We start from the raw sequence: 18,036 nt of genomic DNA on the forward strand, positions 1-18,036 counted from the left end.
GCCGCATGGCGCAAAGCAACGCTGTGATGAAGCCTCACAGGACATGTTCTTGCATGTCCAGGTCATCCACAATTTTCTCGGATAGTCACACGACTGAAAAGCCACCGAAAGCCGTCTGCAGGTCAAAAAGCTTTCTCTTATCGTGCCCCTGTTCTGTGGAATGATCTCCCTGCGTCAGTAAAACAGTCAGATTCTGTGGAGACTTTCAAGTCCAGACTTAAGATGCACTTATTTTCCCCTTCGTATGGCAGCATACTGGCATAATATAGTTATAGTCTATAGTATAGTCTGTAGTATAGTATAGTCTGGCTGCGCTTTTACTCTTTTAATTCGTTTTATTAGTAAACGGAGCGTGCCGCGGCCTCAACTTTATCTAAATTCTGGGTCTTTTAGTGAAGTTTAGGGCTAGTGGCCGGCAATCACCTTAGTATTTTCTGTTTTTCTTGTTGTTTAATGCTGACAAATTATACTGTATTTCTTGCCTTTCTGATGCCTGATTCTGTTTTCTTTTCTCTCTGTTTAAGGTGCAGCTCCATCCAGAGATGGGTGTGGTATTTGTGCTGGAGACCCTCCTGTGCAAAAATGGCATTTCCTGTATATTCGTTTTGTGACTTGTTCTGTAATTTATGTCTGTATCATGGCCCAAGCAGAGGGTCACCCCTTTGAGTCTGGTCTGATTGAGGTTTCTTCCTCAAATCATCAGAGGGAGTCTTTTCTTACCACTGTTGTCTGTGTTCTTGCTCTGGGGGTTGGTAAGGTTAGGCCTTACTTGTGTGAAGCACCTTGAGGCAACTCTGTTGTGATTTGGCGCTATATAAATGAAAATAAATTGAAATTGAAAGCCATCTGAAAGCCGTCCTGTGAGACCAACACGGAGGTGGTTTTGTGCCGCGCCATGAGTGGCACGGTGGTGCATTCCTCCGCTCCTCTTTCCATGAAAAAAACTCCTGTTCAGTGGAATGTGCCGAAAAAGTGCTTATGTCCATGCCTTCTGCCTTTTTTGTGGAAGTCAGACGACATCCCGGATCAACAAAGCTTCACGTTGGAAATGATCTGGTTGTTTCAGCAGGATTTCAGCCTGTCGCTCGGCGCTCGGAGTGCGCCGCGCTCTCATACGCTGTGGGCAGGCATCCCCAGTGCAGTAATATTGTTTATTTATTTATTGTAACTAAATCTCTTTTCGTTCACAACCAAGTTCTCTTCCTTGCTCCCAGCGTTTGTGTCCATTGCCTGAAATGGTTCGGTCCTTTGGACCTGTAACCACAACAATATGTCTGTTAATAGTAGAATAATGTTAATAGTAGAATAATGATCAATTATCCAATTGAATGAATGAATGAATGAATGAATGAATGAATGAAAACTGTTTATTTCGAACATTTGATACAACAACAATTACAAGATAGATCAGTAAAGACAACAACAAAAAAGTTCCTACTGTGTACCCAACATGTCCGAAAAGGGGTAGGGTGAAGCATCAGCTTATTTATCCCTACCCCTTCTTCCCCACAACCAGTAATACCCTTTGCCACATATACACATAAGTTCCTACACACCTAAACCGATATCAATATATATATATATACATATATATACACATACACATACATATACACATCAACATACATACACATATACATATATACACATATATATACACAAACATAAATATACACCTACACATACCTACTTACATACAAAATACTATATATTTACAAGCCGAAGCAAAAAACAAAAACACCCTAACCCTCATTACCCTTCCTCCTCCCTATACCCAGAAAAAAACATATTTTTGTACCGCTGTTTGAACTGGTTCATGCTTGGACATTGCTTGAGCCCCACTCCCAATCTGTTCCACATCCTCACCCCACAGACAGAAATACAGAAACCTTTTAATGTTGTTCGTGCCCACTGATGCTTTAAATTAAATTTCCCCCTCAGACTGTAATCCCCTGATCTGTTAAAAAACATATTTTTAATATTTGCTGGAAGTAAATTGTTTATTGCTTTATACACAATTTGTACTGTTTGAAAATGAACCAAGTCTGTGAATTTTAAGAATTTGGATTGTAAAAATAGTGGATTTGTATGATCTCTACAGCCAGTATTATGAATAATTCTTATAGCTATTTTCTGCATTACTGATAGTGATTGTGTTGTACCTTTATAAGTATTACCCCATACCTCTGCACAGTACTGTAAATATGGTAAAACCAGTGAGCAGTAAAGAATGCGGAGTGAGTTGTGGTCCAGAATATGTTTCGCTTTGTTTAGAACTGAAATGCTTCTTGACAGTTTACTTTGTATATGTTTTATATGAGTCTTCCAGTTTATCTTATCATCTATTATCACCCCCAGAAACTTATTTTCATGTACCCTTTCAATATCTACCCCCTCGACTTGTAACTGAACCTGTATGTCTGTATTACAATAGCCAAATAACATGTATTTTGTTTTACTTAAGTTTAATGATAATTTATTTCTGTCAAACCATATTTTCAATTTCCCATTTCTATACTGATCCTCCTCAGTAACTCCTGCAAATCCCCCCCTGAACAAAAAATGCTTGTGTCATCTGCAAATAATACTAATTTTAATATTTTGGAAACATTGACAATATCATTTATATAAATTAGAAACAGTTTTGGACCCAATACTGACCCCTGTGGGACGCCACAAGCATTGTCCAAGCATGATGATGTATATTCCCCCAACTTCACAAACTGTTTTCTGTTACTTAAGTAGCTTCTCACCCAATGCAACACCAACCCCCTAATCCCATACTGTTCAAGTTTATTGATTAATGTCATGATTAATTGTATCAAAAGCCTTTTTAAGGTCTATAAATATTCCAACTGAATGTAATTTGTGGTCTATGGCGTTTGTAATCTCCTCAACTGATTCTATTAATGCAAGTGATGTTGAACTATGTGCTCTGAATCCATATTGACTATCAGTAAGTAATTTATGTTTATTTATGAATTTGTCTAATCTATTATTGAATAACTTTTCTAATAATTTGGAAAATTGTGGAAGCAAAGAAACAGGTCTATAATTTGTGAAGTGGTGTCTATCCCCAGTCTTATACAGCGGCACAACCTTAGCTATTTTCATTTGATTGGGAAATTTACCGGTTTGAAATGATAAGTTACAGATGTATGTTAATGGTTCTACAATCCATTCAATGACCTGTTTTACCACCACCATATCAATTTCATTTAAATCGGTAGATGTTTTATATTTACAATTATTCACAATGTCTATAATTTCATTTCCATCCACTGCTGTGAGGAACATTGAACAGGGATTTCTTTCTATGAGATTATTATCCCAATCCTCAGGTTGGGAATCGGGAATTTTTTCTGCCAAGCTTGGTCCAATATTTACAAAAAAATTATTAAAACCGTTGACTACCTCATCCTTATTTTCCTTCTTGACATTATTATCAATGAAATACTGAGGGTAACTCTGTTTTTTATTACCATTTTTGATAATGCTATTTAATATATCCCATATTCCTTTAATATTGTTTTTGTTATTATATAATATGTTACTATAATATTCCTTCCTACATACCCGTATAATATTAGTTAATCTATTTTTGTATTTCTTATATCTATTTTCTGCCTCTTTAGTTTTTAGTTTTATGAATTCTCTATACAGTGTGTTTTTCTTATTACATGCATTTCGTAACCCTTTCGTCATCCATGGTCGAGCTTGGATTTTTTGTTTTCTGTAGTCTTGTTTAATTGGACAATTTTTATCATATAATGATGTAAATATTTGTAAAAAAGTTTCATATGCACTATCAACATCACTTTCACTGTATACCTTTTCCCAGTTTTGCTCCTGTAAATCCTTCTTTAGTGTGTTCATGTTTTCCTCTGTCCGCACTCGCCTGTATTTTATTTTCTCCTCTGGCTGATTCCGCCGATGGTTTCTATTATAAACGATGAAAACTGGTAGATGATCACTAATGTCATTGATTAATAATCCACTCACAGTGTTATTCTCAATATCATTGCTGAATATATTATCAATTAAGGTGGCACTATGGGATGTAATTCTGCTTGGCCTGGTGATTTTTGGATATAAACTCATACTGTACATTATACTGATAAATTCATCTGTTATTTTATGCTTATTTGGATTGAGCAGATCAATATTTAAGTCACCACAAATGAACACAGTTTTTTGATTAGTTTTTGAGAACATTTTTCCCATACAGTCAGTGAATGTTTCAATACTAGATCCTGGTGCTCTATATATCAGCTGACTAATACATTTTTGCTTTTTTCTTCACATATTTCATAGTTATACATTCTAATAAGTTATCAATCACAGTTGTCATATTGTCTACTATTTTATAATCCATGTTCTTATCCACATACACAGCCACTCCTCCTCCACTCTTATTTTTTCTGTTTACACAATTAAATTCATATCCATCCAGTTCAAAATCCATTCCTTTATCTTCATTGATCCATGTTTCTGATATAGCAATTATGTTAAATATTTTTTTAAACTGACTTAAATATTCTTTAATGTTGTTAAAGTTTGCATATAGACTTCTGCTGTTGAAATGGATTATTGATAATTTGTTATCCGTTTTAATGATCCGATTAAACTGTTCATCTGTATAATAGCAACAACTGTCATTGATATTTGAGAAGAAATTATTGTCCGGGTCTATATCGTGCTCCAAGTCCAGTACATTGTGGTCTGTGTATTTAAATGTTCTCAGTTCTACTTTTCCATGATCAGCAATCCTTTGAGTTATATCCTCTTGTCTCCAGATGTAGATGAATAGGTAGTAGATGAATAGGTTCCTCTGGTCTGTGTCATGGTGTTGTGATGTGTTTGTGTCCTCATACCTTATTGGTCATATTTGTCCAGATCCTCACTTTAAGAAACACTATTGTTCATATTTGTCCAGCTCCTCGATGTTCCTTATTGCCATGACTTTTGCTTGTTCTGGTGATCCGTTCAGTTTGATGAATATTTTACAGTTGAAGTCCATGTGTGCTGGATTTTTCCCTGTTTCTTCAAGAAGCGTGCTTTCCTGGCGATGTCGGCATTCCGTTTGGTGAGATGTTCATTGATGAATACGTTTGTCCCTTTCAGTTTTCTTCCTTGTTTAACAGTGCTGTTTTGTGTTTTCTGTTGATGAATCTCATGATGACGGTTCGTTTATCACCGTCATTTCTCCGGGGCAGAGGGTGGCACGCTTCAATGTTATTTAAATCCATTTCTATACCTTAGATAGGAGGAAATCAGCAACCTGTTTTTCCACAGAGCTGACCTCCTGTTCACTGGGCTCCCCTCCGCTCTCATCTGTTACCGCCCGTGCGTAGGACCGTGGTTTGATGTGAAGACCTGTGATGATGACGTCGTTATTCTGGTGTACTGCTCCAATTCAGCCACTCTATTTTCCAGCTGCACCAGATGCCGGTCTTTCTCGGCATTCTGGAGCCGTAATGCCTTCACCTCCTCCACCAGATCCATGATTGATTTCTGTTGCTGCTTCACAACAGAAATCTCCTCTGATAAAAAGTCCAGAGATTTTTTAATATCGTCACCTTCCTCCGCTGTCAGAACCTTCTTAGGCCCCATGGTCGGCTTATGAGCAGCTTGTCGATCGCCGATGTTAACAGCCTGCGTTGTTTGTCACCGGGATGGATCTGCACTGCGCTGGTGCCGCGCGGCCTCGGTGTTTCCGCGCTGATGGATCCGCGGTGGCTGCACGAGGCCTCGGGGAAGCGGCACTCGTGACGCGCGGCTTTAATGACGCAGCGCGCGGCCTCAGTGAATTCACCACGTTGGGCCTCGGACGTTGTTGCTGTCCAGTCGCGGGGTTAAGTTGCCGGTTGAGGTGGTATTCCCACTGTCCGGGTTGGCAAACACCGGCGTGGCAGATGGCAACTACAAACACCACCTCTGAAAACTCAGGTACAAACTTTTTGCAGCTCGCTCTGATGACACGCAGCTCTGACTGACTGTGACTCCAAGAGGACAAATGGCACTGCACATCACCCCAAAACATCATTGTAATCGTTGTAATTAATAATCAAGTATGAAATTAAGTGACAGCTGTTCTGACAATTGATTAATTGTTTTTGGTCATGTTTTAATATTCAAATTCTCTTATTTCAGCCACTTAAATATGATTACTTTCTGGTTTATTTGACCAGATTCTTCACTCAAATCTGAGAGCAAACTGACAGTTTCTGGGTTGTGGACAGAAGAACATATTTGATGGCATCAACTTGGTCTCTGAAAAACACTGATTAACCCCCCCCCCCCTTATTTTTTAGTACTTTTGATGGACTGAACAGTTAACTGAATAATAGGGAACATAATCAATAGATTATTCAATTATGAAAATAATTGTTAGTTACAGTCCTAATGTTGGTATAATACAATAATACAATGTCATTAAAGGGGAAAAGCTGATTTTGGACTGGTTTTAGATGGTTGTAAATTGGGTAATATGTGTTGAGCTGTGTTTAATCTGACTAAATTAATCAATGTGGTTCTAACTTCTAAAATCTGTGAACTATCTTTGAATCACGTAATAACATTTCTGAAAGGCACACTTACTTAGCTTCAAGAACAAGAACGTGCCAAGTCTGAGTCTCAGTCAGGAATGGATCATGTAACTTTCTGCACAGAAGGGCAGCACTCTAACCACTGACCAAGGTCACAGCCTCAAACCAAAGTGCAGCTGCAATAAAACCACTTACCATTGGGATGGCTGGCTATAACGGAGCTTGATTTTTGACTGGCTGTGATAAAACACCTGAACATCTTCCAATAAATAATTTGTAGACATTGTGTTCTAATTATGCAGATGGACATTTTCTGTTTGGTTTTTTTTGTACACTATTAATCAAATTATTGGAAGAAATTATCATATTAAAATGGAAGCTCAAAGCAAATTTCTGAAACATTATATTACAATAAAACAAAACAGAGGAAGTCAACGCCACTTCCTAGCAAACAGATGAATCACAAAGAAAAAAAAAATCAATGATCTAAATCCAATTATTTTATTATCTCACATTTAAAGCTGAATTTAAAGCCCAGATCTAATCCTGAAAGAGCTCTGTGCAGACGTGTGGGTGTACAGCCTGTTATTAATCTACAACTGTCTTCAGAGAGTTGTGTGGAGCGCTCAGCTCCTCTGTCATTATTATCAGCACAGGCAGACTTCAGCTGCACTTCCCATGAGAACATCACAAGTGACAAGACCATTGGTCCATTTCCAAAAAGTCATTCCCCTCGGATATGCACCATTTCTCTCAAGCATCCTTAAGACGCTGAAACCGGACAGTATGATCAGTAGCATTGAACACCCTTCAGATATGAAGTTACTATGAATTTGCCATGGTTGGTCTCGTCACAGAGCCAGAGCTGATACAGTGTCCACAGCAGACACAGAGGTTGCATAAACAAGCAGACCAAGCCCCAAAATTCCCCTGGCAAGACTCTCATGCAGCATGTAAAATACCGTGAATAAAAACAGTCCATCTTCTACACCTCCTCAACATGATAACTCAAAAACAATCAATGCTATCATATTGGATATCTCCAGATTAAATAGACATGTAATGAAGAAAGACTCATCTGGCAAACTGTTATTCACCAAATAATAAAAAAGCAACAAAGTGTAGCTTATGTAATATAGAGACCTCCCTGCCACCTGCTGCATGCTTAGTGGTTGTGTGAAAGAGAATGTCCCGGCACAGAAATGTATGAAATCTGAGAATGCATCACTTTGTGATGGTTCACAAGTCAAATAACACGGCCACAAATCCACTTAACACTGTGAAAAGGAATTTGTATGAATGCAGCCAAAACAGACAATTCTTCCTTCCTGTCACTTAAAATAAGCTCGATTGTCAGTTACTTTCATCTCCAAATCCTCGGTCGGGTGGCCAACAAGACCAACACTTCTAATATAATAATGATCAACACAAAAGCATCTCTGTGCGGAGAAACATACAGCTTCACATGTGTTTCACGTGCTGGAACTGCTGCTACAGCCATCAACCAGCCACAGTGCAATGCACTGAGTCAGGTCAGACCAAAGACTCTTGGAGCCAGTGGGCAGAGAACAATTAGATAAAATGTCTGCAGAGCAGCCACACGACCACAGTGGCGATGTTCTGTGCTAGTTGCACAGATGGTGGACATTTGGCACAAGACCGCTCCGTTCAGTTAATCACTCCCACTCCCAATGACCTCAGTGACACAGATGTTGTGTCAGGCCAATAAAACCAGACAAAGCTCAAATTGTTGAAAAATGTGGCATGTGATAAAATACAAGCATGGGACAAAAGCTGTTGCTGCATGACATATGTTGTGAAACTAAACAGCTATCCTGTATTAACTTAAAAGACGGGCTATAATGTGTATTTAATATAGATATTGCAAGTTAAGATCAGCTGAACACACTTTATATCACAGATGGTGAACAAAAAGAAAAAACTAAGCAATTTCAAAAATAAAAGACAAATTGGTTATTGCTGTGAATACAAAATTAAGGGCCCCTTCACACATAGTACGAATGTGATCGAATTGTACATGAAGCAGGAATCGTATGCAGTACGTGTAAAATTGTAGCTGCCTCCAACGCCTTGTACACCTGCTGCTACAAATATTTGCGCACACCAGTAGCTGAAAGACAGAGTGAGCCCTGTGAGAGCCCATTCGATCCTGCTCGCAGCAGGTGTCGGCCAAATTCCAGGTGATACACACAAACATCTAACACTGCTCGCTCTGCACTCAGAAAAAGTGTGGCCATTCGTGCTGTTAGCACGAAAACAGTCAGCAGACAATTACTTTTGCTGGATGTGAAATTTGTCTAAGTGCTGCCATGACTGTGAAGTTGCCAAGTACAAATGTGGCGTTGCAGAGTATCAGCTTCCCCCACAACACGTGTGCATGTGTTTTGCGAGCTCTCCCCATGCCCCCCAACACATAGCGTGCATGTGGTTTGCGCTTCCCCCCACAGGTGAGGCACCTCTGCACCTCTCATCTGATCACAGAGTGACACCTTGGTCTGTGCGCTGAATGGACAGGGGGCGTGGCTGGCTGCCAACAGCAGCAGCTGTGGACATCTCTGGTCCTGTACGTCACAGCTGCAGAACACGTACCGTGTTTTGACAGACATGCGCCTATGTGTGCTTGCTGTCCTCACATGGAAATACATAAAAATATATATCACTTTGACTTTCTGCCCCAGATGAAACGGACCGTCAGTTCATGTGGACACGCAGCAGGCGATCTGAATGTCATGTCTGTCTGACAGCACATGCGTGTCCTATGAGCGGCATGCTGCAGGACTATATGACAAACTAACAGTGCGACAAATACGGCACTTTCAGTTACGTATCAGCAGAAATACACCGTAACAAACACTGTTTGGTCAGTTATCATGGCACTTTTTTTTCTTTTTTTAAAAAACAATACATTAATGTCCTTGGTGATTTCAGGCACCTTTTATAGGACAGCAATGGTAGCACAGTGGTGAAATTTCTGGCTGGCAATCAGAGCTTTTGTACATTGCACGTTCAAATCCTGTGGGTGGCCTGTAATTTTTTTTTTCACAGCAGCTGCATGATGTGGTTATACATGCTCCAGCTGCTCAATTTCAATTTATTTTCATTTATATAGCACCAAATCACAACAAAGGTGCCTCAAGGCGCTTCACACAGTAGGTCTAAACCTTACCAACCCCTTGCACCGTCACATCGGGTTCGTTCACGTCTACCCATCGGCAGGCATGTTTTTGCAGTTCATTCATACGAGCTGTTCCGCTGTGATTCGCCCTGATTTGTACTTATTCTTACTATGTGTGAAGGGGCCCTAAGCAAATGTCCGTGACATGCTGGGGCCTTTTTGAAAGTTGATTTTTGGTGTATTTTTTAAAAAAATTGTTGTGTAATTAGAAAACAAAATTCTGCATTTCCAAACTCATTCATTCATTTTCTGTACCCACCGAGTCCAGTCAAGGTGCGGCGGGGTACAACCTGGATAGGATGTCAGTATAGTGCAGGCCCACACACACATATATATATATATATATAAACCACATTCCCACATACCTATGAGAAATTTGAAGTTCCCAATTCACCTAACCTGCATGTCTTTGGAAGTGGAAGGAATACAGAGGACCCGGAGGGAACCAACATGAAGAACATTCAAACTCCACACAGAAAGGACCAGTTGGGAATCGACCCCACACCCTTCTTGCTGTGAGGCAACAGTGCTAGCCACTAAGCCACCGTGCCACTCGCGTTTCCAAATGTGAACTAAAAACAAGTTGTTGTTTTTTGTTTGTTTGTTTGTTTTACTTTTTCAAAAGAAGTAGTATATTGCAGAAAGTAACAGATGTTTCCAGATTCATAAAATGCTGAACAAATATCAACTCATCCATCCATTATCTGAACCCATTCCGGTTAAGGGTAATAGTGAAGGTGGAGTCAATCCAAAGAGTCATTGGGCAAGACGTGGTACACCATGGCCAGGCCACCAGTCTACTGCATATCAATATCAAACTTAATATAAGAATCATAAAAATAATAATTATGATACTTATTATTATATTATTGTTGTTGTTGGTGCTGCTATATTAACAAAAAGATAACAAAATATAAGGAATTAGTCAAAAATATTTAGATAAATCTTTCTGAATTGAGATTAAAAAATTCAGAATTTTTGCAGTGTATTATATTTATTTCATTGTTTTATTGAATTATTTAACTGATTGATTTCATTTTTGCATCACACTGACTATAACAAATACTCAACTATAATACTTGAGGACAAAGCCAGCAGTCTCCCAGCAGGAACTGAAAATCAACAAATTCAGTCTCATGACATTATTTCCTACAATGACACAAATTTTTGCTGCTGTGATTTTTCTTTTAAAGATGAAAAAAACCTGACACAAAGTTGAAATAAAAAGGAAAAATGGCATCTCAGCTGTAACTGAACAATGAAAAGAAGGTGAGTCATCATGCTGGAAGAATATGTTTGAATATGTCTTTGCAACTCTTATATAATCATTTGCTTGCACATGAAAACAGTCACTCAAAGCTTTTCAGAAAGTCCTGACACTGGTCTGGAGATGCTGAGATTGTGATGTGAATTATGCATTTGCTCCTGTCATGTATTCTGGTGCACAGTCAGGATTTCAGCCTCTTACCTGGTTCAGTGCAGTTTTTAGCGTCAGGATCAGAGTAGAGCTTGGACTCATTTTCATAGCCGTCTTGTAGAAGATGTCGACTCTCCCACCTTGCCTCCTCTTTAACCATGGAGCTGGAAACATGATATCCTGTCGAAGAGACAATGGAACGGTTACAGTGTTCATACGGAGTCAACCTTCAGACAAACATTTAGTGGCACCTCAATCCCTAACTATTCAGTGAATTATGTAGCATTTAAGAAAGAAACACTGAATACATTTTTTTTTATCCTGAACCGACAACCTCAACCGCAGAACAGAAAAATGCCCAAAATAAAGAAAGAAAGAAAGAAAGAAACAAACAAACAAACACTTTTGGCTTTTATTTCATTGCACACTGTATGAAACAAATGACAAGATACTGAGAAGATATTTCATGTTTTGCGCGGTCAACTGTTAATATACATCCATTCCTGTAGGTCAAATCTGAAACAGATTCCAAAAAAGTTGGTATGGTGACAATTTAGTTCTCGTAATGAAGTAAGACAATAATAATAATAATAATGATAACAATAATAATAATAGTAAGTATAGTATAGTAAGTATAAACAGCCATACATGTGTGTCTCTTTATGTGTGTCTGGTGTCATTGGTTTCTGTGTGTGTAAACCACCACCTCATTCAACGGAAAAATGCAGAGGCACAGAACCACACATGTAAGGTAAATGGTAAATGGACTGCATTTATATAGCGCTTTTCCTTCTGCATCAGACTCTCAAAGCACTTTACAATAATGCCTCACATTCACTCCGATGTCAGGCTGCTGCCATGCAAGGCGCTCACTACACACCGGGAGCAACTAGGGGATTAAGGACCTTGCCCAAGGGCCCTTAGTGGTTTTCCAGTCAGGCTGGGATTTGAACCGAGGATCCTCTGGTCTCAAGCCCAACGCTTTAACCACTAGACCATCGCCTCCCCTATACTGTTCAATATATAAGCCTAATTGTTCCCAAAACAAAATGCAGAATTTAGCCAGAAGTGGATCAGTACATTTGCTTCACTGTGGTTTCTGCAGTGTTACACCAAACAAACAAACAAATGAAAACTCACTGTGAGGGTGATGGGTATCTTGCCAAAAGGTGAACAGGAGAGACTACCATGAGGAACTACAACCATGAAGAGGGACTGAGGGGCAAGGCCATTCACTATATTCATGACAAATTAAAGGTCCTTTATGCTACAGATCCAACCCAGTCTCACGGCAAGTCGTGATTCGGCAGTACGAAATATACATTAATCTACTGGTTCGTGATTTTGTGACAAAAAGTGCCTCATTTTCGTCACGGCAGCACAAATTCATTCTAATTCATTTCGTGATGGCTGCACGAAAATTAAAAGTGAAGCGAGGGGGTCGGGGTGGTTATGGTTAGGGTGGGGCGAAAGGCAAGGATGAGGTTATGGTTAAGGTTAGGGTTGGGGGTAGGAGGAGGGTTAGTTATAGTGACTTAAAAAAAAACCCAGTCACGAAAATCTGACTCATTTTGTGACGGGAGGACGAAAGAAAAACGTGAGACTGGGCTGACAGATCAGTGGTTTTCAAACTGTGAGGCACCCCCTCCCACGGGGGAGTGCCAGAGTTCTTCAGGAGGGAGCACAAGGGATGGGTATCATGTACTGGTTCTTTTTGAGAATCATTAAGAAATGATTCAATCCACTGACATCAGTAGCCTTTTTGCTTAATGATTCCCTTATCGGTCCTTCAGAGCGGCCATTGTTTTTGAGGCTGTTTTATCGAGAAAATTATAATTTCTTTATGTTGATTACTGACCCTTGCAGCGTGTCTGTAATCAACCGCCTCTGTAATGGCCCCACTTTGAAACTTGAAACAAGGAAGCAGTGCTCTGACCCATGGCTTCACTGGTTCATTGCTTCGCTGCATTTCAGATGCAACAAGTCCGCTTCTTAACCTATCAAAGCCATTTAAAAATGTTAATCATGAGCTACTTTTGTGCGGCTTAAAGTTACTAACTGGGACTCTTGCCTTGCTGCAGATAAGAAATGAGAATCGTCCTCTGTTCCGTTTGCACAGCTCCAAACACTGCGCCGCTCTCTGCCAAGACAAAGTCCGGTCGGAATTAATCATTTCAAAGCAAATCACAATTTAAATCAAACGCCACCTCTTTCCAAACGTTGTAACACAGACAACAGACTAAAATTTTTTTTTCATCCCAAACTGAGACATCCTGCGATCTTTATGAATTACACTGATGTTGACATGCAGAGCAGTTGGCTCTAAGAGCTCAGCTCAGAGGTATGGAGTTAGATTTGTGCCATTAATGTCTGAAAGGAAATGCTTTTGAGAAAAACTACAGGTTTTCTGTATTTTTATTTATGTCCAAGAGATCAAGGATCCAGTGACCAATTTCAAATTTACAACCACTGGCAAAAATTATGGAATCACCGGCCTCGGAGGATGTTCATTCAGTTGTTTAATTTTGTAGAAAAAAAGCAGATCACAGACATGACACAAAACTAAAGTCATTCAAATGGCAACTTTCTGGCTTTAAGAAACACTATAAGAAATCAGGAAAAAAAATTGTGGCAGTCAGTAACGGTTACTTTTTTAGACCAAGCAGAGGGAAAAAAATATGGACTCACTCAAGGACTCACTCAAGATAGGAAGAAGATCTCCAGTTTGTCAACAAATGCATAAGAAATTTATAGAAATTTTTAAAAGCAATGTTTGTCAAACAACTCAAGGTACCTGGATAAATTTTAGTGCATAAAAGGCAAGATCACAAGGTCTAAGGTAAACACCTGTGATCTCCGATCCCTCAAACAGCACTGCGTTAAGAACAGGCATTGGCCAATAGCCAATATAACCACCTGGGCAGGGGATTACTTTGGAATTTTTAAGTTACATTCACAAAAGCCACTTAAAACTTTACTGTGCAAAAAGAAGCCTTATGTTAATCTTGTCCAGAAGCAGCATCAACATCTCTGGGCTATGAGACATTTGGGTTGGACCATCAAACAGTGGAAACGTGTACTGCGGTCAGAAGATTCACTATTCTAGATCTGTTTTGGAAGAAATGGACATTGTACACTTCAAACCAAAGACAAAAAGGACCATCCAGACTTATCAAGTGCAAACGCTTCAGGTCTGTCATAGTATGGGGATGTGTCAGTGCCCTTTGCAAAGGTAACTTACACTTCCGTGATGACAGCATGAATGCAGAAAAGTACAGAGATTTTTGAGCATCATTTGCTGCCTTGCCAGTGGCAAACTCAGTGGTCTGAATTCAAAGTAAAATGCCATGGGGTCAAAAAGCTGTTTAACAAAACAAAGTATGTCTCAATGTAAATACATAAATAAAAACAATGGTTCAGATAAGAGTTCAACCTTGTTCTAAGTTTCAATGACATGCTTCCCAGGAGCTCACGGTCTACGACAAATCAGCATATGAAGATCAAGCGCCCACAAATGTGATCTAGTGCACAGTCTGATGACAAAAATGCGCTGGTATAGCATGCAGTGATGTATTGCAGCAGGCTTGTGCCATGCAACGTGCACTGAAGCAACAGCAGCACGCCCACAATTGTGGTGTCTATTGAAAATCTCCTGTTGATGTTACGGTATGTGCAACAATTTGAGGTCCATGGAAATGCAAAGGATTATTGCAAAGGATTTGCAAAGTATAGGCGCTTTTCCACTTCACAAAAGTAGCACTACTCGGCACGACTCTACTCGTTTTTTTCGCTTTTCCATTAGGGTAGTTTTTAGTACCGGGTAGGTTTTTTTAGTACCTGCTCGGGAGCGGTTCCAAGCGAGCCGAGCCGATACTAAAATGTGATGTCAACAGGCTGCCGGCCACTGATTGGTCAGAGAACGTCGTCACTGGATGAGTCATGAGTGCGCCGTCCGAGAGGAAAATCAAAACCCGCCATTTTTAATAGTCACAGCGGCGTTACAGCGACCGCCGTTTTCTTTCGTTTCACGGCGAGTTATTTTTTTTTTTTACTCGCACAAAACCACACCGTGGTCTGTGGATGAGCTGCGGACGTTTATGTTTGGTGGCGGAGGAGAAAATACAGAGTGGATGAAGCGATCTGAAATGAGGCCGCACTCGGCTCACCGGACATTACAGCAACTCAGAGAACAGCTGAAAAAGCTTAAAAGTGATTAAAGGACCACAATGACCGGAGTAGGTCGGACCGTAAAAAGGCTGGAAACGGTATGACCGCAGGAACGCTGTTTACGGACAACACCGGCGAGCAACGGGAGGCAGAATGACCGCGACTCGGCTTGGAAGCGACGGATGGTAAGTGTTTTTGTGACTGTAGTCTGCTTGAAAGCACCGTTTAACGTTCCTTTTCCTACTGGTGGGAAGCACACTTTAACAACCGAAGATTGTGAGTCTAAACTTGTGTTAAAGTAACATCGTTGTCTCATGTATGCGGACACAGTGAGCTAGCTGACTGCTAAGTAGCGAGCTAGCTAACTCCGTGCTCCGCTTTAAAGTATTAACTTCTGACAGAAAAACACCTCAAGTCAGCAAGACAACAAACATGAACATTTGACTCATTTAGTGCCATTACGGTGATGTTTTTTTTTTTTTTTGACATGTCGTCATTTTGTGTTTTTGTTGAAGAATCCAGTTCCATAAGCGAGGAGGGTTCGAACACCAGCTTCAACATCTGTATCAACGTCCAGCACCACACAGCAACGTGTCGTCACAGGTAAGAATAACGTGTCTCACATCACCTTAACTTTCCCAAATACGATATATATACAGGGTGACCCCCCCCCCCTTCACCAAAAAACAAAAAAAAAACAAAAACAAAAAAAAACAGAACCCATAAATATTGTCAGAAATCCCACAAAGGTCCAGCAAATTTTGCTGGACCTTCCCAAAGTTTCAGTTATCTTGATCGCTTTGCATAAAAGTCATGTTTTTTCAAAATGATGCTCCAAATGATCTGATTTGTTGGAGGATAAGTTTGAAAGAACATAATTTTTATGCAAAGTGACCAAGATAACTGCAACTCTGGGGAATGATCATACAGAGATTGAAGGTTTTTTTTTTTTTTTTAACTTTCTTTCCCATTTCTACCTTCATTATTGTCCAGGCAAGAGATAAAGGGAGCCTGTTCCAGCAGGAGAATCGGACCATCTTGAGTGATGTTGAGGCTGAAGGTGAACTGGGTTCAGTGTGATCGACACATCCGACTGATCCTTGAGGAAGCAACGGTGGTGGAAGCTGCATTTAATCAGGCATATCTTGGCATGCTGGGTGACCTTGTGCACGCGATGCATGACCGCATGTGACCTGCGCCCCCACCCCAGACTACAGACACATGAAACCTTTGTATAGTTTGTGTTGCTTTTTTAATGTGTGTATTTGCTCTTTTTTGTTGCAGTAAACAATTTGACTCATGTGACTATCATAATTTGTCATTTCATTCTGAGTCAACAGTAAAAAACATTTTGGTTCATTTCTAAGAATTTTTAATTTGGGTTTTAGCCTCTCCAGAAGACACTGCACACTACATCTGGCTGAATCTTTACACAGATGCTGGAATAATCATGTCTAAACTGAGATTTTACCAAATGGTATTTAACATAAACAAAAAGGTTTACTCACTTCAGTGAAGGCACCATTACATCAAGGAATTTTGAACAACCAGTTTACTGTCTGTTACATTTACATTTGGACCCCATTAAATGTAAAACCTTATTTTACTACTGGATATGCTTAAACAGCTTCTCAAACTGTTAGCCTTTAAATCAGTAAACCATGGTAACTTTTACAAATCAAACTGATGTTACACAAAAGTGGAGACATTTTAGCAAAAAGTACAATAATTTATTCAAACTTCACAGTGAAACATAACTGGTGTATAACATGATGATGAGAAAGGTGTCCCATTCTGTGGCATGAACCTCTGCAGCGGTGACTCTGAGAAAACCATCTGAAACACACACATACAGCATACATATTTTAATTAGTGCTGTCAGGTTATTAAAAAATAATGTGATTACAAGGTTTGTGATTAGTTAATATAAATGAATCATTTAATTGCAGGTATATTAAAAAAACTCAGATCTGTGTGTGTTTGGGACATTTAATAATCAGGTAAAAAAGGATCAGGGTTATTTTTGTTACATATCAGGGAGGTATTAAACAAGCTGTAAATTGGTCTTAAATTGGGAGAACTGTCTAAGTGTAATTTGGATGGGTTAAATGCAGGCAAATTTAATTGTATTTATGTGTACAATGACAATAAAAGGATATATTATAAAGAATGTCTATAAAAAAAGAATTGTGGGAGTTTGGAGGTGATTCTTTCTGCACAATATGACTCCTTTAATAATTATCTTATTAGATTTCATATTTTAAATTTGTCCATTGAACATTAAAATCTGGATGAAAAACAAACGTTTTTAATGTGTTTTAAGCCTGTTCGAGTTCAGTGACGGCGTTAATTAACGGTCATTAAAACCGAATCAACATTTTGTGCGTGAACGTCAGTAAATGCACAAACTCCCACATTTGAGATTTAACAATAAGTTATCAAAGCAAGTTACTTTGGTAAAAAAAAGTATTGACATTAACACGTTTATTGCTCAGAAACGCGTCTTTATTTACAGACCAAGTCACTGACGTCAAAACAAATGGAGCAGTGTGACTAAAGGCCTGATAGGTATTGTAATTAATCTAAATTAACGCTTTATTTTGACAGCCACATTTTAATAGTTAATAGCGACAGCCTGCAGTTATTAATTATTACGAGCTAATTAGGAAGATAACGATTAGCTTTACCATCATGCTTTGCCTTTTCAT

General features: G+C 39.3%; 1 protein-coding gene and 1 long non-coding RNA gene across 2 annotated transcripts in view; one reads left to right on the forward strand and one right to left on the reverse strand.

Moving 5' to 3' along the window:
• Positions 1-18,036, reverse strand: part of LOC117523024 (sodium/potassium/calcium exchanger 3-like) — a 325,317-nt gene that overhangs the window by 206,781 nt on the left and 100,500 nt on the right. Inside the window, exon 3 of the mRNA XM_034184439.1 lies at positions 11,213-11,344. Within this exon, the coding sequence (XP_034040330.1) occupies positions 11,213-11,335 (123 nt within the window). The 5' untranslated portion in view covers positions 11,336-11,344. The remainder of the gene's footprint in view (positions 1-11,212; positions 11,345-18,036) is intronic.
• Positions 1,259-14,265, forward strand: LOC117523028. The gene is made up of 3 exons (XR_004564387.1): positions 1,259-1,272; positions 13,473-13,476; positions 14,109-14,265. It is a non-coding gene; the product is annotated as an uncharacterized LOC117523028 (long non-coding RNA).

The sequence above is a fragment of the Thalassophryne amazonica genome, chromosome 13 (genome assembly GCF_902500255.1).
Source record: "Thalassophryne amazonica chromosome 13, fThaAma1.1, whole genome shotgun sequence".
In the NCBI taxonomy this organism is placed as follows: Eukaryota; Metazoa; Chordata; class Actinopteri; order Batrachoidiformes; family Batrachoididae; genus Thalassophryne; species Thalassophryne amazonica.